The sequence below is a fragment of the Chiroxiphia lanceolata genome, chromosome 20 (genome assembly GCF_009829145.1).
Source record: "Chiroxiphia lanceolata isolate bChiLan1 chromosome 20, bChiLan1.pri, whole genome shotgun sequence".
In the NCBI taxonomy this organism is placed as follows: Eukaryota; Metazoa; Chordata; class Aves; order Passeriformes; family Pipridae; genus Chiroxiphia; species Chiroxiphia lanceolata.
This window is the reverse complement of record NC_045656.1, coordinates 4,437,472-4,459,498: the sequence shown is the minus strand read 5'-3', so window position 1 is coordinate 4,459,498 and position 22,027 is coordinate 4,437,472. Positions and strand designations below refer to the sequence as shown.

Sequence of the window (22,027 nt, the reverse complement as noted above, 5' to 3'; positions counted from 1 at the left end):
TTGGGGTCGGTTTGTTTTCACACACATGCTGGATACCCCAGCCAGCCAAGGAGGAGCAGGAGCTGGGATCAGAGCCCACAGGAAGGTGCTTCAGTGCACATCAAAACTGTCTTTGTGGCAACAAACACAGAGAAACTCCCACGCTGTCAGATCCAAGGCAACCCAAAGAGAAACCTGGATCTACAGGTGCTCTGGATGGAACTCACAGTCCAGAACATGCATCTCAAAAGGCACAGGTGTGTCACACACAGGGAAATTATTTCTTACCTAGAATAAAATAGTCCCAGCTGGAAGGGACCTACAACACTCACCTGTTCCAAGTGCCAGCTGGGTTTTTTTGACAGAAATGCTAGAATTGGTAAGAATGAAACACAAATGAAGGTCACACACACTGTGCTCCTTCCTGTTACCTCCGTGGGAAGACAAACTGCAGCCATGAAAATACCCAGAATGAGGTAAAAGACAACAGGCAGCAGCCTTGAGTAATAGTTATTGACAGTGAAGTAAGCAAACTTTTGAGTCAAAAGGTAAATCCTGCTGACATCTAAAAGTCATAAAAGGCTGTCCAAAATCCAGCTTTCATTACCAGTCTGGAAAGACCCAAAAGACAGCAGATAGGACAATCACTGTCCCTTTTTCTCCAGGTCTCAAGTGATCCAATCCCCACAAGTGCTCACAGTTACAAGAATGTGAGTGAATAGAATCAATATACTGATGTGTATTAAGATAAAAACACCTTTCCTTTCTAGACAGGTCCTGTAGAGTTTTGTTATATCAGTATTAGTGGTCCAACTCTCCTCTGTCATCTGCAGTAGTCAGAAAAAACTTGATTATTTCTTAGCTCTTCCAACACCCTCTCAGAAACTGGGAATCATTTCAGTGTCACACTGTTCATGCCATGGTGAGAGCTGAGAAGCAAAGGAAAACCATGATAAGTGCTGGCAAAGACTGCCCTGGGATGGCTGGTGCTCAGGAGAAGTGGTGAAAAGAAGGAGAAAGTGGCCACTGGTTGTCAGTGCCAAAGTAAAAACAGCCCTGAGAACACCACTGCTCAGTGGATCCCATGGGAGCAAGCACATTCCTGCCCAAACGGTGCAGCTGACCCATTACATCCTCTGTCCCAACCTGAGTGTACATTAGGGTCTACAGCTGGCTTATAATGCAAGTCTGAAGTCATCAGGGCTATTCTGGCTCCAGATCTCGTTAAAGATGTTGAACATCAGCCCAGGTTTGGCCAAAAAGTTACACAGGTTTTCAAATTGTTCCAGCTTGCAGTGACCAAAGGTTGATTTAGGGTTTGCTGTCAGAGCATATTCACATTTACAGCCCTACAAGCTGCAATAAAAAGCCAGGTGAAGATCAGAGTTTCTGCTGATTTGAGATGTGAACAAGGTACAAAACCATGTGGATAGGAACTCACTCTGGGGTCATCCCAATTCCAAGGGAAAAGGACTGATAAATAATCAGCTTTTGATATACTTCAGGAAAATGGTCCTCTCTTACTCCTGTCAGCTTCTAATGAGTTTGAAGTGTGAAACTTATTTTTATTGTCTCTCCTGCTTCAATCAACAAAGACCAGAGCTTAACAGCAGAACTTGTGGCAGAACACAGATTCCAAGGTGAAGGTTTATATTCTAGAATTTACAGTATTCACATTTATTCAGGTCTAGGAAACCAATGCTGTGTGCCAAAGGACACTCACTCTGGAAAAAAAGTCTCCACTAGGCATTAATGGAGCCACGTAAATACTCATACAAGTTCCTTATTAAGTGTGTGAAAGAACTTGTGATGCTGTTCTGTAAGGAGCTCACAGGTTTATGGTTACTATCCCAACTACCACTGCTAGGAGAGGTTCTCCTTCCCTAAGACAAGGGCAGGGCAAGAATGATACCTTTGTGCAGACACATCATGCTATAAATGAACTACTCACAAAGCAAGGAGAATGGCTGATTTTCCTGTGTAGCTAATAAAAAGCTGCTGTCTTGCTGTGAGTGCTAATATTAAGACAAAAGCAAGAATCTTCAAGTTTATGTTAAACGTTAAACGTAAACCAATACCCATCCTCTGTATCCCACCCAGACAGACCAGATGCAACAGAAATAACTGCTTATTTATGTTACCACAAGGACCAGCAAACACACAGCAGAAGGACAATGTTCAAGGCATCCCTCAGATCACACTGAGAGATGTGTTTAGCAGATAATACAACTGGAGAATGCTTGAAAAGACACTGTTTGCTTAATCACTTGAGGCTAAGTTTGAAAAGATCAAACAAGCCAAGTTTAGGAGTAGCTTGTTCCCCTTCTTGAATGGGTTGTAATATTTTACAGAGCAGAGCCCTGCAGCAATCCAGAGAGTGGAGTTTGAGCCATTGCTACACAAGTACTGGGAGCACATGGATTTAACAACTCTCGCCACCAGTAAAGAGAAAACCAGAACTTTTGTTACTTAAGTACAGTTCTCTGCCACTGAGGCTAAGAAACACTGGCTGACAACAGCCACACTTGTATCTCCCACCCAAACTGGCCACTGGAGAAGAACTAATTAACCCAGACATTCACAATTTCCATCAGTGTCTCAGTGGTACCACAGCAGTTTCTACAGCTTGTGCTGTAAGAAACACTCTCCTTCCATGAGAACAAGACCCGACACCTTCAACAGAAACCTCTCGTGCTTGGCCTGGGGAGCCACATGTGACAGTCACTGGCAGCAGGACACAGTCTCATTAAAGCCCATCTGCCCTGGATGTCCCTCAAGGTTTTTACAATGAAGGACCACCTAGCAATGAACACAGGCCCTGCATTCCCCACGGTGGATACGTGCCAAAGACATCTTTAGTGTTACTGCTACAAAAGTCATTATGTACAAACAAATGAAGCATTACATTCTGAATGCTGTCTGGGTCTGCTTTCTGCTTGAGTATATTTCATTTACAGGAAAAGAGAAAATGCAGGAGTTTCTTCAGCCGTCTCTTAGTACCTCCACAACCAGGTAAGGACTAGGACATCTTCTAGTCCCGTATTTCTAAAATCCTTCTGACTTTGTTAGAATTGCTGCCCAAATTAATGGAAGTCTTGGGCAATCCCACACCCCTCTCTGTTATTATTTTAATGCTCTTCTCTTGGATCTGCCTGCACTGGAGGCATCAGCCATCCATGGCATTGCAGGGCTTAGCAAAGCCACGAGCGTGATTAGCGTTCGCGTTCCTCCTTCGGTGGGATTAGCAACCAGAAAACCGCAAACGTTACAGGAATTCCCCCGTCAGGAACGAACACATGGAAGCTGTGGTTGCATCTGTAGCATGACCCTGACGTTGCCTCTGTTTTCTGCTGCACCCATTGCTGTGCATCTTGAAACATCTGTGCCTGTGCAGTGACTGATTACCCAGAGACACGCAACAGTGCTCGGTATCTGCGAGAGGCCGGGGACTGAACCCTGGGTTTATTACAGAAGAGAGCTGGAGGAAGCTGCTTGCCAGAAATCCAAACTCTAGCCAACAAGTCCCTCCAGGCTCACTTGGAAAGGTCTTGTAACCTCATTGCCTTATGCCTGCTGGGCTCAAAATGAAATGCAAACTTGCATGTTACTTGTGGATTTGGATGCGCTATGCAAGGAGAGACAAATCAGGAGCCCGAGCAAGAAGCATGTGTTATGAGGGCAGAATAAAGCTTATCCATTCTTAATGAACTCCATGATAGGGGGTTTTCAGAGCCATTCCTGAGTCTTTCCAGCTTTGGTGGTTGAGGGACCTACTACAACCCATTTAAACAGTGATGTTTCACTCATACACCTTTTGACGAAGTCTTTTGTTAAATGTTGTTCAAAAAAATCTATCTGACGGTACATAAAATTAAAGCTGATTTCTTCAGAAAGCCCACCAGCAAGTTTTTACCAGCCTTCAATTATTTCAGACCTGTAAGGTTGCTAAAGACCCACCCAACAAGAGTTCTTTGCAATGCAGTGACAATCAGGGTATCTTGCAATGTTGCATGTATAGGAAACACTTAATCAGTTCCTAAATTCCTTGGAATCACAAGTATGAGGTCATTGGAATGAGTCTATACCTACTTCTTGTCCAGTATTTGAAAACCATGAGTTAGCCCTAAATGACTACCACTTATGGCATTTTTAGAACAGTTGTGTATAACACACTCCTCCAACTGCTAACCACAGTGAACCAATCTAATTATTTACAAACAGGTAAATAATAAAGTACACAACATATTCTAAAGCCATCAACTACAAAAGGGATATTCTTTTCCAATCCAAACAGTTCCCTTCACAGATGCAACACACCCTTTACAGCATTAAAATCCTGGGGCTCAGCTGTGCAGCACAATTAGGACTGGCTTTCACAGGAACTTAGCAGTAAAAATGCTGAAGTTACAATAAATGCTGAAACTTGGCCTCTCTGAGGAGCACCAACACATACACATGAAGGTACCATTTTGCTGCCTTTATATAGAGAAGGGGTGATGCAGGAATGACACTTCTTGAACCTGCTTTTGCCTCGCACTTCTCCATGTTAAATTGAAAGCCAACTCCACCAGAAATTATCTGGAGGAACGCTTCTGGTTCCCCATTTCATAATAAGGAATCGAGTAAGAATAAAGTCTAGGATTCAGCAATATGGGAATTTGATGCTTACCTCTTGCTTTCACCTTCTACAAAACATGAAACCAATCTCAATAGTTATCCAGGACAACTAAAAGGAAATAAATCACTGCACTCATAAGAGAAGAGATGGCACTCTGCAAGTCAGGCATTGCTGGGCCACTCAAGGATTCTCCTGGAACAAATTCAGTAACTTCTTCCTCAAGGAACCATCCCATTCAACGCTGTTTGACAGCAACATTAAGTCCACACATTTCATAACTAAGCCCTTGAAAATCAGTGGGGAGGAGCTGTAATTTCATGAGTGTTATGCTCAAGAATTAAATACAAACCAGCTGGTCAAATGGGCAATAGCCTTGTGAAGTCAGTGAAGGAAAGATACTTTTCATAGCCACCCCCTCCAACTGTGGGCATTTCACATTAAAGGCCTCATTTCCTATTCCTGATAAAACCCAAACAAGTCACTAAGGCAGCAAGGAAGCTCAGGAACAGCTCCAGCAGGTGGTTTTGATTCTTCTTCCATTATTATCTATAATTCACTTGAAAGGCATCAAAATGAACTGTGGACACCAATTAGAAACTGTTGCTCTCATTTAGCTCTTCCTATGCTAATGACAGTGTACACTCCAAAAATTCCTACCTTCTGGTATAAACACAGCCCCACCCTCCCACCACCACCTCCAACAGGAAGGTCTGTAGAAAAGAGGAATAGGGTGGAGTTTTTCAGGAGAATGTTTTCCCTGATTTTGGTACTAACTGCATTTGCAGGACTGACAGCATAACGTGTCACATCCCCCTTTTTCCAGAGGGCACCACACTGTCAACAACTCCCAAGGCTGTAACAATGAGAGTCTCACATGTGAGAAAAAAAACAACTCCCTTCTAATGGCCTCAAGCAAATAAAAGTTTCATCATTGTGAGGATGAATGGGAAACAAATGATAATTTGGGGGAGAACAGGAGCTCTGAAAGGAACAGCTACATGAGATAAGCTCAGGGTTGAAGGAGGTGGTCAGGATTATGAAAGGGAGAAGACACTGTCAAGAGCTTGTGTGGGCTCTTCAGAACCCACATCTCCCAAGTTCTCATCCCAAGTAATTCAGGAGCTTCCTTGGATGCAAAACTATCCATATCTAATCAATCACCAGAGATGTGTCTAAGAGTGCTTATACAAATCTAACAAAGTCCCAGGATGGTTTGATTTGGAAGGGATCATAAAGCCCATCTCATTCCACCCCCTGCCATGGGCAGGGACACCTTCCACTATCCCAGGTTGCTCCAGGTGCCATCCAGCCTGGCCTAGCCCTGTCCCAGGGAAGGGTATGCACACTCCAGATTAGAGATAAAGGAAATTCATAGCAAAGTCATTCACTATAAACAGGTGTGTCTCCCAGTTGTGAATTAAGAAACACACAGCAGAAAGCATCCAATATGTTTGGGAAAGCAAAGCAATAGCTTATCAAAATAAAAAGGATTCTTTACATACCACAGTAATTGGATGGGAGCTAAAAAATCTTGGGACAATGTAATGGTACAGCACACAGCTTTCCCAATTATGTTAAGATAACATCTGCAGATATTTAGCACTTCAGATATTTTGACATTAGGTGCTGAATAAAATTCTCCCTGCTCAGATTAGAAATGTCCAAAAAAATGAAACTACTCAGATGCTGGAATGCAGTGTCAAAATATTTGGAAATCTGACAGGGATTTTTTTTTTTTGACCATGTATTGAAAGAGAAGATGAACACTTAGAAATTGTTCAAGTAGTCACACATCACTGATGCCAGAAAGTGCTCTCAGCAGGCTGCACATACTTCCAACAGTGACCACACTCTCCAGGAACTCCTCAAAAAATTTGATCAAGGGTGACACACGTTGTGCCTGAAGCCAGAGGTTGCTGAATGGTCAGAACACTGATGGGAGAGGATGGAAACTGGGTGACACATCATAGGGTAGTTTGGGAAGCTTCTGGTGGACCTTCATGTTGAAGGGGTCACCAGAAACACGAGCAGGAAGAGGTGTAACCCATGGAGCAGCAGGAGGTGGAGGTTATGGAATAAAATATTGGAGTAGATACCTGGGTACTCCAGGTACACAAACATCAGTGCTCAGAAAGCCACTTTCACACATCAGCAGTTCCATCAAGGGTCATCAACGTCTTTTGATGCTTTTTCATGAAATATTTTTGAAGGTAGGTTTGCAGAGATAGTTATCACATTTTACCACCTACTTACTAACTAGATAATTATTAGGGAATTCAGGTTGCACTTAATAGTCTGGAACATGTATTCACACAATTCACTTGTTGCATCTAATAAACATTAAACTTTGGCATGAGGTGATATTTTCAGAAGCAAATATGCTCTGTGGAACCGAATGCAGGACTCGTTTTCAAAGGCGTCAAAATGAGAACAAAGTCACTTTTCGCTACAGGAATTACTGCAGCAGCCTCTAGTAGAGAACTATCCATGCTAGATCCAAACTTGAAGGGAAAGAACCTCAGTCTGCCACACATTTGCAGCACAGAACTGCCCAGGGAACTAGAGAGCACCGAGAAAAACACCTCTGGAGAATTCCACTGTTCAAATGGAAGCTTTTACTTTATGACTCAAGTGGAAAAACATCACTGTACAAGGATTTTGCAGCCATTTTGCAGGCAGTGCAATGTGTCTTGACTCCCATTGCCTTCTCTTAGATTTTCTTGGTTTCTAAGGGCAAGATGAAACAGTTCAGGGGCAGCAGCTCTGGAGTTGCTGTGTGTGATACACAGACTGAAATCCCTCACTCACAAGTGGTGGCTGTGGGGAAGGGGGAGAAACAAGAAGGAACTGAAGTAACTTGAGAAAGGGAAAAAACACAGGTTCAACTCCTGAACAGAACTACTGTGATATCACAGAAAATGTTACTCCATAATCTTCACATTTCATCTCCACATATGTTGACAGCTCTGTGTTTTAACAGCTCAACCAAGACTTGCAGAAGTGAGGTCCCATCAGCACCTCTTTGAATACCCCTTCTCCTAGAGCCCTTCAGTGGGCTTCCAAACTTTCAAGTCTCTTGTTTTGATGTCCTTGATCATGGTCTCATCAAATTTTGTCTCATAATTGCATTTGCTCACTTGAGATTTTCCTGGCAGTGTTGTTCTGCATCTCTCCTCCTGGGACCAAGAAATTTGGTGAACCAGCAGTAAGAAAGAAGAGGGTTTTTGCACTCTATCATACCAAGAGGAAAGTCCTCATTTTTTTATACTGCTTTGAAAATTATAAATACGTGAGAATCTAAGAGATCTGAAAAATGTCAGGATGATAAGATGCAAACAATAGTTATTAGAAGTAGATAAAAATATTCCAAGAACTGAAATGAGGAGAGGGAGAAGGACAAAAAAAAAAAAAAAAGGAAGTTATCAAATTAAACTTGAACAAAGCTGCTCAAATTTCCTATCCTACTTTTATTCATATAGAAAGAAGAAAAAAAGTAAACTTGGAATCACAATGGCACCACTTTAGAGGTGCTGAGGTTGCTCTGGGAGCTGCTTCGTGCCCAAACAGCTAAGCTGTCTACCATCAATCTACTTCTGGGGTAAAGAGGATACTGGCCACTGTCCCAAATTCAAGCAGCACAAACAAACAAGAAAGAAAGCTATGTTATATTTGTAAAGTGAAATAAGACCTTGCCTAGCTGGAGAGCTCTAGGGCAGCACACCGAGCCCCTGAACTTGCTGGGGACACTTTTCCTCTCCCAGGAGGTTGCACTTGCCTTTGAACTTTCAGCCATATAGAAAAAAAAAAAAAAAGGCTGAGTTGAAATGTCAGCATCATCTTGGATTCAAATCAATCAGCTTGATGCATGATTGCAACAACTAAACCACTTCACCTCTGCACTGCCCTCATCCATATGTTCTTTATATCAGCAGTCAGCAGACTGGGTGGCTCAGTGGATTCATTTCCTGTCCTGGGCTTGGGCTCCAGTTTAAACAAAACAAAAAAAACCCTGAAACTGGAATATAAAAGTTAGCATCTAGTGACAGTTATATTCAGCAGACTTGTTTGCATCAAGTCTCTTTCTCCATCCAAGAAAGTTGCAAGAAACCCTTTGGGAAGGCCTGGTACAACTGATGATTTTTAACTATCAACTCAACTAGCTGGTCACAGTTCTACAAAACCAGTGAAGGAACTGGAGACCTTTCAAGTGTTGACACACCTTTGGGTGAGGGGAAAGCAATGAAGGGAAGAGAGGAAAGCCCCAACAGTGTCAGCTTAAAAAAGGAAACAGATTGGAAACCATCCCCACCTCAGTAAATTAATAACCCTCTGAGAGCAAAATCTCTATCCACTTCTAAAGCTGGGCTTCCTCCAGATGCTGCTGCTCTTTATCAGCTCCAATGCAAGAGTTAAATTCCCAAGATAATTTAAATCTGAAAATGTGCAGCCCTCAGCATTAATGTAGGTGCCTGCCAGCTGGTGGCAGTTAAGTGGTTGCTGTCTCAAGCTAAACTTATCAGCTGAGGATGGAGACACTTTAATAACTGAATTGCATTTCACATGTTGCTCTATCAGAGCACAGGATGTCACTGTGGGAGGGGGGGCTTTCCTTCTGAAAGTGTGTTCCAGCAAGTCAGTCCCATCAGAGGTCTGTCATACTTTGGGACTAGACATCCACACTGAACTGCTTCCTGAGCAAAGGAAAGCTGACCTGCCCTTTGGGAGATCACAAGAGGAGCATGTCAGAAATAACTGCACTGCAGCCTCTGAATGATTGCAAATTCTCTGACTTGTTTCCTCCTTGTTCGCCCTCTCCCCGTCCTGTCTTCCCTCATAAAATGCTAAAAGAAATAAATTTTCAAAGGACAAGGAAGACTTGATGTAAGGACAGCTAGTAAAAATAATCTATGCTCCAGATATGCTACACTGGCTGCCCCAAAGACAGTGTTTCAGAACAGCACAAAAAAGGAGTAAATATTAACCCTGCTCCCTGGGGATTAAAAGGAAAAATCAATAGATGTTATAGATCTCTCAAGCATCAAGATGCAAAGGCCCCCATCAGTCTGAAGAAGGGACCCTGCAGCCATTCCCACACACACACAACTCCCAGAACTCCCCTGTGCTTGATCAATGTATTATCTCCAGGCTTAGTCCATCCTACTGATGAAAATGTAACCTTGCTATTCCAGGACTCTCTGGGAAGGAAAATGTTTTCCTTCAGTCTCTGGAAACAGGAGACCTCTTGCAGAGGAAGCCCAGAGCCACTGTAGTTGCCATTCTGCTGGCACATGGAGAACAGTGACTGCCAGAGAACTGGATTATTTGCACCACAGCAAGAAGGTGAGTTAAAAATAATGCAGGTCCACTCTGCCTCCAGCCATACCTACCTCACATCAGCTGCAAGAGCATCAACTGTACATCCAAGTGACATGAAATATTGAGAAGAAATCTAACTAAATACCAAAAAAGTGAAGGTATTTTGAAGTTCTACCCTGCTAATTCACTGTGGCTTCACCACTGCACTGGCTTTGTTTTGTTTTAGTTTAGTTTTCTGTTTCCTGTTTCCTTGTGTCTGCTGTTTCCAGGAAGGACTCACACAGATGTAAACATCCCACCCTCTCAGAGGAACCAAACTTGTAGCAGGAGAGAGGACAGAAAGTACAAAAGGCTTTATATCAGGTTGCCAAAAAGCTCTTTTTAGCCTCTTTTATTTACATTTCCAAGTGACACTAACATTAAGAATTAGCATAAGGAGTAAGTAAATGCTTCCATTTTAGAATTGATGGACAGCTCAAGGTGCTGTGCACACCACTAGCAGCAGTATTGACACTGGAAACTAAAAGTGGCACAACTCTGCTGTACTAGAAATGGGTACTTCTTTATTTTTCTCCTTATTTCAAGAGTATGGGACTGTCAGTAGCACCAGATGTTTTAGGGAGAGAAAAGAAAAATAAAAGAAAAAGGTAAAAAGAATCTCACACATGAAAGTGAGGGCTTGCTACTGGCTTTCTGCTCACACCCCACAGACCATATCCAAGCCCAGAAGAACAGTTCCACCTTGAAAACTGACTGCATAAAATTGTCACCTCGTTCCACAGACCTGCTCCTGTGAGATCGCTGCCGACTTGCTCAAACAAGCTTATGTTGGCTTTTTATTTCCATGGACTGTGCTGAGGCAGATCTGGCACTGCAGGAGGGAGCTGGATTCTCTCCTTTGCACCACTAAGCTGGAATTACTCACACCTGTCCAAACCCACAGGCACCAGCGGGCTCTGCTCAAGGGCTCCCCAGGTCCCTGGGCAGGTCCTCTCACCCTGAGCTGCAGCTACTCTGGAAGTGACAGCTCTGCCACCACCCTTAGCTCCCCTGTCCCCTGCAGCAGCAGGTAAAACTCCAAGCTGCACACAGCAGCTTCTCTTTCTCAGGCTCACTCCTTTTAGCAGCACGTTGAAATGCAAAGCTCTCTCCTGCAGACTGCAATTTAGGGCAGCTTTGCCACTTTTTAAGGCTTTTCTTGAGCTTCTGGGAAGCTATTGTTTCCTCAGCAGCCTGGAGGGAGCTGCTGTCTGCAACCATCATTCTCTGTGACTGTAAGGAGACTATTTCCTAGCTAGAGATTTGCCCAAATTGTGTGATCAGCATTAAGATATCACAGCACAAAGAAAACGAGGTGCAGCTACAAACAGCAGAGTCTGAGAAGTGCTGGACACCCCAATGACCCTTCAGCTGCCAGAGACAGGCTGTGCTGACCTGATGCAAATGGACAGAAAACTCAAGGCCTAGTTCCCCCCGTTCATAAACCATGAAACCTCATGTCAGATTGAGCAGATGCTTTAATGCCTAAACATGAGACTTGATAGAGAAGCAGGAATTGTTTTAAACCCCCAGAAGCAACAGTTAAAGTAGAAAACATTAGGAAGCAAAATGCAAAACATGCCCTTTTTGTCTATTACGATAAAAAAAAATAAAAATACTTTCTTTACTTCCTGCTCTGTTTTCCTCTGTGTGAAAGATCAAATGCCAAACCCAGAAGTGTGTTTTCACATGCACTGTGCAACCTAAGTGTTGTACCCATAAGTCAGGGAGCAGGTGGAAAAGGAAACCAGAGGTGCTGATTTAATGCAAAGCTTTCTGGGAACACATATAATTTACGTCCAGACCTTACAGGCATAAAACTTTCAGAAGCAGCCATTCAGGGACCAGCTTTCAGCAGTTACAGCAACTGATGGTGATGACAGGGAACATGGAGAAGATAACACAGAAACATGGAGAAAGTGTATTTTCTGAAGGACTGTGCAATGGGGATGCCAAGCACAAGCACATCTATACTCAGGTCATCCCTGAGTACCCATTTCTTCATTTCTTTCCCCCTCCCTGTTCAGGGCTGTTTGCAGACATTCAGTGTGGTCTGTGTTCCAGAGCTTGTGTGTGACATTCAGATAACGATGGGGAGTGAAGAGAAGAAGTGATTTGTTCCTCTGTTTGAGAGGCATAGGGCAAATTAAGGACCAAAACCCAGCTCAACCCAGCCAATCCATCCTTGCTGCTCCATAAGGGCAGATGCATTGCTGGATAACTCACCCTCCTCACAGTTGCTCCCCGTGAAGCCAGGACAGCACCTCCACTCCAGCGTGGTCACAGTTCTGTAGGACATTTTGTACGTGGGCCTGATGAGAGTCCTGTAACTAACACAAACAAGGAGTCAGTGGAATGCACTTACCTATCCAAGGGTGGTGTTGCTGCTAATCCATAGCACATCTTCCTGCCTGGATACATCTCCAGAGCACCCAGCCACCCCCAGGCACAAAAATAGTCACACAGAATAAGAGTGATGTTTTACTACAGTGTGGGTCTGATTCAACAACTTTTATTTTCCTCCTTAAGCCCTCATGCCCTTCTGGTTCTGCCCCACACCTCCTCCCAGGTAACACCAGTGTGGCTTTGTGGTCACACTGTCACTCCCAAGGTGCTGCAGGTAGCAGAGGTGATGACTCTTTCCTGCACTCTGCCTCCACGAGGATTTCTCTGACATTGAACAAAGGCTGGCATGAGCCTTTCCTCACACAGAACGGAGAGAGCTTCCAATCTCTCCGTGTCTTCCCTTCTCCCACCACTCTTATCTGGGGTTTGCCAACACATCAGCATGACAACAATCAGTGATCCTCATGGAGCTTTTTTCCAGCTGGCTAACCTGTGCCTCAGTTCTCCCCATCTGTAAGAGGGTCACACTTCCCTTCACCACTGCCGAGGTTGTGCAGGACAGGTTTGGGAGCTCTGTGTCCAGCACAGCATCCCAAGGATCCCAATTACAGCACTGGCACTGCCAAGCCCCACTGGAAACTGGAGGGCTACCTGGAGACACAACAGACCTGTGCAAGGCACCAGTGGTTCTGAAGTCAACACAAAACAGCGTTGCCTAAGTGCCAGCTTTTCCTTTAAAACAGCAGCTCTTCGAAGCTGGCAAATCAGTTTTCCCAGTATACAGCCAAACAAGTCACTGCTGCTATTCATGAAGCTGACAGCAAACACAGAAGTCATACTCCACAAGCTCCCCTCGAAATTCCTGCCCTTAGTTAACAGCCAAAGGAATTTGGCACACACAGGGAGAGTCTAAAGCTTTGGGATTACAGTGTTGCAGGCTGCAGCTTATGCTTCTCTCGCTGAGCCAGACAGACACAAGCCCTGAGCACCCTCTCCCTGGGGAAAAAATCCTCCTCCTGCAGTGCCGGCAGGAGGCAGAGCACTGCCCCGGGCTCAGCTGGGCACAAGGCCAGGACAGAGCCAGAGGTTGCATGAATCTCATCCCAAGTGCTCCAAGGGGAGGCAGGCACAGGTGCACATCCAGGACAGCCCTGTAGTGATGTTGGTGGTTACTCCAAGAGCAGTAACAAAGGCTTGCCAGGAGAGGCTGCCCATGTATGTCTTGGAAAGAAGGGAGCAGCTCAGTCGTGGTTAACAGAGTCTTTGGGAAACTCATTTCTCGGGAAGCTGTTGCTGATGATTTGTGCCAGCTGCCAAACACAGAAACCACGTTCTCCCATAGCCACCAGGGAGGAGGGCTGCACGAGCTTCCTCCTGAGCACAGGGCTGCCTGCACGGGGAACGGCATCGCCCAGCGACAGGAGAGCAGCGCTGCCTCCTGATGTCCTCACCCCTTGAGCTGCCAGAAAGCTCACCAGCTACTGCTAACACTGCTAATAACTGGGATCCAGGCACTTGTCTAATAGGGGCTGGACAGAGCCAGCTTGTCCCACCTAGTTCTTTGCACTTCTGCATCCAATGGTATTCAGGAGTTCACAGCCAGGAGCAAGTTTGAGGACTTGGCAGCACACTGATGTAGGTGGACCTTCAGTGCTTTCTAACAGAGAGACCTAAGGCACAAAGACTTCGAGTGTCTTGCTGAGGGTCTCTCAGAATAGCTCTGGCAGAGCTCAGGAACTGAACCCAAGCCTCCTGACTCCAAGTCCTGGCATTGGACTCAAGACATCTTTCCACACGTAAGCCCCGAACCATCAGTCAGGAGTTCATGGCTTTGTCACTAACACCACAGCTGGATTTGACCTTGAGATGAAAGTCTCCAGCCTTGTTACCAGTGTCCAGAGCCAGCTAGTCTCCAACCACACCGTGATTTTAAAACCATGTTTCTGCCAACACCAAGATGTTAAAGCTCTCTCAAACTTCATTATGAAGTGTGGAGAGTGGCTCGAGCCAGACTGGAATCTTGGCAGCAGTTCTGTGTCGGGGAAGTAGCTATAGTTTAATCCTCAAATGAGCAAGGACTTCTCAGGGCATGACAAACATGGAGCTCAGCTGTCACAGTCTACCACCCACCCTGAATTTCCTGGAAGAGTTCTGATGTTTGCAGCTCTGTTCAGCATCCTGCAGTCACACATGTGAAGTGGTCCCAGCTTGCAAGCTCCAATTTGTTCTGAAGTTGCTCTGTTCTTCATGGCATCATTTTTCCCCTCAGTTTTTGACATGGCACCAAGGTCTGTTGTTGCCTGTGTCATCACATCCTGCAGATTTCTGACAGCTATTCCAGGAGGGGAGCAACAAAGAGATTGCCTTTAGCAAAGCATCACCACTGTCTGACACTTGAAGGAGAGGGAAAAAATCCACATGGAAAAAGGACAGGGAAGGAAGATACCTGTTAAAGATCAGAAGCCTTAGAATGAAAAAAACATGTGGAAAACACAACAGGCAGAAAAAAGGATTGGTAGCAGAATAGGGAAGCCTTTCCCTTGGATGTCACCCAAGCCACAAACACTGGCATAGAAATCTGCCAAACCACAGTAGGAGATGAGTTTAAGATGAGCCACAACCTGCACTGCTTTGCTTCCCAGAGCAAAGGATATGCTCAGCACACACAGTCCCCTTCAGCAGAAGACTTCCAAGCCCCTCACAGAGAAGCAAACCACCAGGACCTGCCACTCTGCTGCAAGAGACAGATGTCATTTCCCAAAATGTTTGCTGAGGCTTCATAACAGGGTCCCAGGGAGTGGGGCAACTCCCAGGGAAGAACCCAGAAAGCTCAATCAGCAGCTGCTGCTGTTACTAGACCACAAACTAGACCTGCCTGTCCTTGGAGACTGCCTGATCCCTGTCAGACAAGCTTGTCCACATGCAATCATCATTTGGGAAGCAATGTCTCTTGCTTATGGTCTTTAAGTGACTGCTCAGGAAATGGTAATTTGGGGAGAGATGACTGATGAACTGATCTGGGGGTATGAAGCTGGAAGTCCTGGAGAGGTCAGGACACACAGAAGGATGGCAGCCAACAAGTCTCACGCCTCAGCACACAAGGATGTGTTCCCCCCTCTCTCAAGGAAGTGTCACTGAACACAACAGCCAGACCTGACACAGGAAAGGGGAAGAGTGTCACATTCTTGGATCAAAGCCTCAGAAACCAGGTCAAAGAGCCAGGCGTGATCTCTGCCATGACCCAGGCAGGACAGGCTGTCACACACAGGAAATGCCTTCCCCCAGCCTGGATCTGCCCTGCCCTTTGACACTCACAAACAAAGCTGTTTGTGCCCGAGCACCCCATGAGAGGGAAGGCGTGAAACTCGTTTCCACACCACAAGAGAAGGTTTTGTCGCTGTGATTCATTCAGCCACTGCAGTTTATGCCCCAGGAGACCTCAGCGACCTCCAGAGGCTTTTAATTCGTTTTTATTCAAGTCCCAGATTGAAAGTTTCACCATCACTTACTGGTGGGTTTCAGGATAACAAGAAGAATGAACTTGCTTATTTGACTGGCAAAGAATCTTGGATAGGGAAGTATCTTGGCAAATTCCTTGGAAACCAAGGAATCCAAGGCTTTCTTTTGCCTACTACTCTCATGGCAATGAAGTCACTTACCAACCCAGTGGGTCCAACCCTGTACATACTGTCTTTCAGGGACAGTGGACATTCATTATAACAAGTGCTACCTCTGCATTATAAGAAGTTCAGAACAAAGCTTGTGGTAGTGCCTCTAACTTTCTACCCATGCCCTGATATATAGACATGCCAACCCCCTAAAACCTCCCACAGAAAATCAGGGTGCTCTGAAATCACATTTCAGATAAGTCAGGTGAAGTAACCATATCCTGAAGGACTTGGAAAGAAGGGAGGTTGTTAAGAGCTCAGAGAAGTTATCAGGAATATATTTGGTTCCCAACAGCACCACCCTCACTCCAGACAGACAGACCATCATAACTATCCTCTCAAAGCCTGACAGACACTGATTACACCAGGGAGCTCCTCTCTGAACACAGAGAGCAAAACTTCACCTCAAAGCAGCGCCACAGCTGATGCAGGGACAAGGAGCATCTTTGCCATCACATTTGCAACTCACAGGCATGGCAGAGACCATCGCTGTGAATCAGACCTGTGCTCTTTTTCCTGCAGCCCCAGCTCTTCCAGCTTCCCCAGCACAAAGGCAGTAGCTCCCCAGAGAAAAATGTAACCAGAGCAGTTTCAAATATGCTCCTGCAGACACTGGATAAAAAACCCTGCAGCTGCAGGAGCACTGGAGGTCATTGTACGTGTCTCCTGCCTTTGCCAAAGGGGAGGAAGAGGACTCTGTTTAGCTCTGGACATGTCTGGTTTGCACAACTTAGCCAGAGACTAAAACCCAGGAAACAAAACTTATACAGCTCCCATGCCCCACTGTAAACAGCAATAATTTACAGTCTCTCAGCCTCAAGAAGAAAAAGACTGAGGACACAGATGTTTCTATCCCACCAGAGTTATCATCAGCTCCTGCCTCTATTAACAATCAGATCTCAGTGCTGTTGCAGAGCAGCACTGCACTTCCACCAGTGAGGAGGAAGAGTGGTCAGACAGAATGTCTGAGCGAGATCAAAAGCCCTCAGTCAGCAGCCTGAGCACAATCCCCAGAGCAGGTGGCCCTCCACCTGTGCCCAGCACACACAGCCAGCCACATTGTTCCAGAGCTCAGAATGCCCCTTTGTGCTGCAGCTCTAATCCTACCCTCCCAGAGCCTCCTCCCTGTTTGCAGGAGGACTGTTGATCCCACATTTATATCCCGTGTGTGCATGGGAGAGCTGACAGCTTTTTCCAAGCGTATTTCTCTCCAAAATGTAGAGTCGTAAGGGAATTAAACACATAAAAGAGTTTATGTGTAACAGGACTTCAAATAGCAATCCTAATGCACTGGAATAAGCTCTGGGATTTATTATTCAATTGACTGGAAAGCAAGAAAGAGAGAAGGATTTCCCTGTGGCATTACTAGCTCTGAAATTGAGGAGGAACATCAGCTACAGGCCAATCTCCTGGGTGACTGATCCCCAACTTCTCCTACTGACCCTGTAGCAACGGAGTTTTCAAAAGCACACAAGACCAAAATGGATGAGCCTGCAGAATTCCTTCTTTGTTATTCTACAAGCTGGCTTGTAAAAAATCCCTCCAGGAGCAGTAATGTGTTCAGTTTAAACGAAAAGAACAAAAATAAAGAAATAAATAAAAGAAAACCCAGCGTTCAGAAACACCAAACAAGAGTGATCCATGCAAGATGTGTAGCTTTCTCACATTAAAAATGTCATCAAAAACACAGAGCCTTTGTGATAAGCCAAACCAGCTACAAACACTGAAAGGAAAAAACATGCAGTGACTGGCAGCTGGAAAGGGCATCACAGCCCAGGTTTGCTGTGTTGCAAGGATGATCTTCCTTCCATCTCTCCCACCTCTGAGTGATGTTTAAAGCCAACAGATGAGTAACTTAATGTTTGGAGTTTTAATGGCTCTTACTAAAGTAGAGAGACCAGGAAATCCCATCCCTGTAAAAGCCAGCTGTGGGTTTCCAGGAGAATCTTCAGATTCTCTGAAGGCAGAAAGTGCTGCAGAGACAGGAGTGAGACAGGTGTGTGACCACTGAGCCCAGCAAAGCAAAACAGGATAAAAACCTCACACAGCCTTGCTGGGAACATTCTTTTTCTAGGATGGGACAAGTAAGAGAGGAGTCAGAACATCCTCCCAGCATGTTTCCAGAGATGAGATGGGGGTTTCTGTAGCAACAACAGTTTGAAGTAGGGAGTGTTTGTCTTCTGAAGGCTGTGGCAGCACATGATCTGCCAAGGCTGTTCATCCCATTCATTCACCTCCTGAGACATTGTCTTACTGACCACAACACAAATACCCCAATCAAAAGTAGGCTGATTTTGGCCAACTAGGGTATCACAAGAGGCTGTCCTATTCTCAGAGTCGTAAAATGCAGTAAGACAAAAGCAGCACTGTTCTTATCTTACAGGTGAGGTGGCATTGCTGGACCAAAGGCTCAGGAAGTCACAAAAGCTCCAGCAACTGAGTGCAGGTCTCTTTGCCAGGTCTTCAAGACCACCCTTCTCAGTGAGCCTCCAGGAAGGCAGTGTCCCAAGCAGGACAGGATTGTACCTCAACCTGCAGCTGCTGCAGCAAAACCATTGCTCAGGAGAAGAGTTATAATTGGGATGTCTCTGCATTTACTGGGAGCTGGAGGCAACCATCCAGGCAGCAGAGAACCAGAGATTAGGTTGCCATTGAAACACCAAGCTAGAGACTTTATCCCTTCCTTCAGACAGACAAATGGCGTGGGAGTTTTAAGCACAGCAGCAGTTTCAGCCAGACTGCTGGAGAGCTGCCCGTGCGCTCCGTGGTGTGACAAAGCAAAGGCACAGCCTTTGGTGTGCAGAAGCTGAAGCCTTCACCACACAGATGGAGAGAGTTCAAGAATAGATCTGCTGAGGGAGAGCCTCCAGCCAAGGCTGCTCCAGAGCAACTCAGCACCCAAGCTAAATAAAGAGTCTGGGGTGGAGGGCAAGAACAGAGCAGTTCATCCCATCCCGGCCAAGATGACGACACTCCTGCTCAAGAAGTTCCCCTGCCAGATTCCCAAGAGCAAGTGACTGGACAGCAAGGACATCACACAACCCAAACTGCTAAGCTGGGATCTCACAGATCCTCCCCTGTCAAAGGCCTGACCCTGAGCTGCAGTTTGTGCAATAAGGGAAGGAAACATAACACGAGTGAAGGGGAGACAGGAAGCAGATTAAATCCGTGTCTGGCTACACCAATGTCTGCTTGTAAGCAGAGTCTCTCTGACACAGAGCCCCTCTCAGCTGTCACCACGAGGCTGAGAGATGCCTTTTTTTTGGCTGATGTCCCCTTTGCTAGTGAGCAGCCTGATAACGGGTGCTGGCAGAGTGAAAGCTCTCCCAGATATGGTTGACTCCCTGTAAACAAGGAGATGAAAACAGCTTGTTTCGAATCACAGCTGGGAGAAATGCTATAAAGCCAAAATAATGCCAGTGCACTGCTGACATTTTGCATTGCTTTCAGTCATACACTGTGCCCTCCAATTCAAGCTCAGACACACAAATCTCACTGGAGAAGAACAGGAGAAGGTCAGAAGGTCTTTAAGTTCATCCTTTCAGCAAAAAAACCACTGATATATTTATATCACTTAAACAACCACAAGGACATAGAGAACCTGAACATTTCTAGCCACTACAAGACCTGGAGTAAGCCTGACCTTGCCTGAAGCCAGACTCCCAGAAAACCCCAAAAAAGGAGCTGGTACAGAGAAGGTAAGGAGGAAACAGAAACAAGTAAGGCACCCAAGTTGGGTTTTCTGCACTGCAGAATCTTCTGCAGGGATTTTCAGAGACCTGTCAAAGGAAATTGTGCAGCATTGGGGCTCATAAAAGCTTACAAGCCCCTTCAAAGCCAGTTTCTTAACAGAAAAGAGAAAACAAGTACAATTTGCAAGGAAATGCACTAGCAAGTGAGGTGCTGAATAAAAGAGGCACTACACTGCCTTGGGACTTTGGGAACTGACTGTCTTATTTGTATCCTTGGGAGTTTTCATCTGAAAACAAGAGAGAGATTGGTGTTTCCTAAAGACACAATATTCATTTTGGTGAAAGAGGAGGGGAGAAGTATTTTAAAATAAAAGTAGTTTTAACCTCAGCTTGACTCTGAAAGCCAGTCCATGCTTCCCTGTGGGCTGGCAACATGAGAGCGATAGGCTGCTGTGTAGGCTCAGGAAATAAGACCTCAACCACACAACCAGGGTTACCAGATTTTGCCCACAGCAGTTACATGTCCAAGATCTGTAATTTTCAGCAGCTGGTTTTCAGTCTGTTGTCACAAAATCAGATGTACTGCCAAAAACAACCTGTAAAAGATGTCTGGGCTGGGGATAACCTGACCAGCAGCCCACTTGACTCTCAGGAACTCAGTGGCTTCAGCTTCATTGTTACTTGTTCTTGGGGCTCTCCCTTTTGGACAGTGGCAGTAGGGGAAATTATCAGGAACCTGCTTTACCTCTTGGGGTAGCTGAGTGGGCTCCAGCATTGTCAGCAGCTTTCTGGAGGTGCTTGGGAAAGAGGTCCAGGGTCTTTCCCTACTTTAAGCAAGACTGTCACATGATGTGTGATTAGGAAGACAGACATTATAGTCATTTCCTTGGGAGGGTTCCATTCTCTTCACTTGCATTTCCTCCCAGCTCAAAGGCAGCAGTGTTGGTGTCCCCCCATCTCTCCTGGTAGGTTTCTTCATGGTGATCATCTTCCAGAAGTGCAGCTCCTGCTAGCTGAGCTTTCACCACCAGCTGAGATCTTAAATATCAATAATCCCCAGCTTCTTTCCATGATATTTTCACACAGAAAGAAAAATTGAGATGTCTGCTGCTGTTCTGTATTGTCTCCAAACAATTGGACTCAACAGGCAAACAAACCAAACTATATTTGAAACTGAAAGTGTTCCATGAACAACAACATCCCAACAGCACACACTCCTAAAGACTCAGGGTTAATGCAAGAATCAATGTATAGGAGTAACTGCAGGAGCCCACGAAAAGAATTTTTGCTGGGAACATGATCAATTATTTGGTACTTAGGAAACTACGGTTATGTTAACAAGGAAAAATAAGCAAGACTTTTGGCAAGTTTAGGAGACAAGGTGAAAGCTCACAAGTTTCTAGTGACAATTATGTGAGTAAAATGTCTGTGAAATTAAAAAGCTCCAACAGAAGTTTGGCCATGACAATTTAAAATATTAAGTGTTTCAACCACAGCCTTGCATAAAGACCAAAGAGACACCAAAGCAGATATATTACAAGTGAAAAAACTGAGACTGACCACTGGCCAAGTGGAAACTGGAGAACCAACTGTGGTAACAGCCACGTGCAAAATGTGAATTCCAGATGAAGTGTCACAAGAACAGATTGGGAAGGTCGATCTCAGTCTGCAGTTCAATCACATTCAGGTTATCAGCTACAGGAGGACCTCAAACAGTGCCCTGGGGGTGAATTGGTAACAATAACAATAAAATGACTGAGCTTTGAGAGCTAAGTTATGGTTTGTCTACATGGGAATGAGTTTTAGAGGTTTGGGGCAGATTTAGAGCACAATGGCTTTTTTTGCCCCAATGCCCAGGTGGGTGGGTGACACTGTCCTGCTCTGAGAATGCCTTTCAGAGAAGGCAAAGCTCAACAGTGCAAAGATACTTTACTGAAAGGTGGTAGCTGAGGACAGCTATTTCACACTAGTTTGGGGTTTTCTTCCTTCTTAAACGTAGGTGGGTTCCAAGACTGTAGATGATTGAAAGCCAAAGCAGGCTCAGGGCAAAGTTGGTGACAAGTTGCTGTTTTTAAGCTCTTTTTCTCATCTGAGGAGAGCGACATTGTGTTTTCACACATCTCTAAAGGATACTGAGATGCAGGAAATCTAAGGAAATTCCACTCTGAAAACACAGGGCACGTTACCTTCATCCATTATCAGCTACAAGGAATTTGATCACAGCTTTCCAGTGTGTGTGATCAACATTACCCCTAAAAACCTGAGTATGAGGACTTGATACAGGTCACACAGAACAATTGATTCAGCAATCCTGCTAACCCTGTTCAGTCACATTGAACATTTATTTACTTTCAGGTCTGACTGGCAGC

At 45.1% G+C, this 22,027-nt stretch overlaps 1 protein-coding gene across 10 annotated transcripts in view; it reads right to left on the bottom strand.

Moving 5' to 3' along the window:
• Positions 1-22,027, bottom strand: part of COL26A1 (collagen type XXVI alpha 1 chain) — a 181,524-nt gene that overhangs the window by 119,374 nt on the left and 40,123 nt on the right. For 9 of the 10 annotated variants that reach the window (XR_004360511.1, XM_032707748.1, XM_032707749.1 and 6 more), the window contains one exon: positions 12,179-12,282. Coding sequence is in view for 9 of the 10 variants with exons in the window: in XM_032707748.1 (XP_032563639.1) it covers positions 12,179-12,282 (104 nt within the window). In the remaining variant the exon portion in view is untranslated. The remainder of the gene's footprint in view (positions 1-12,178; positions 12,283-22,027) is intronic. The other variant, XM_032707751.1, reaches the window with a different exon arrangement.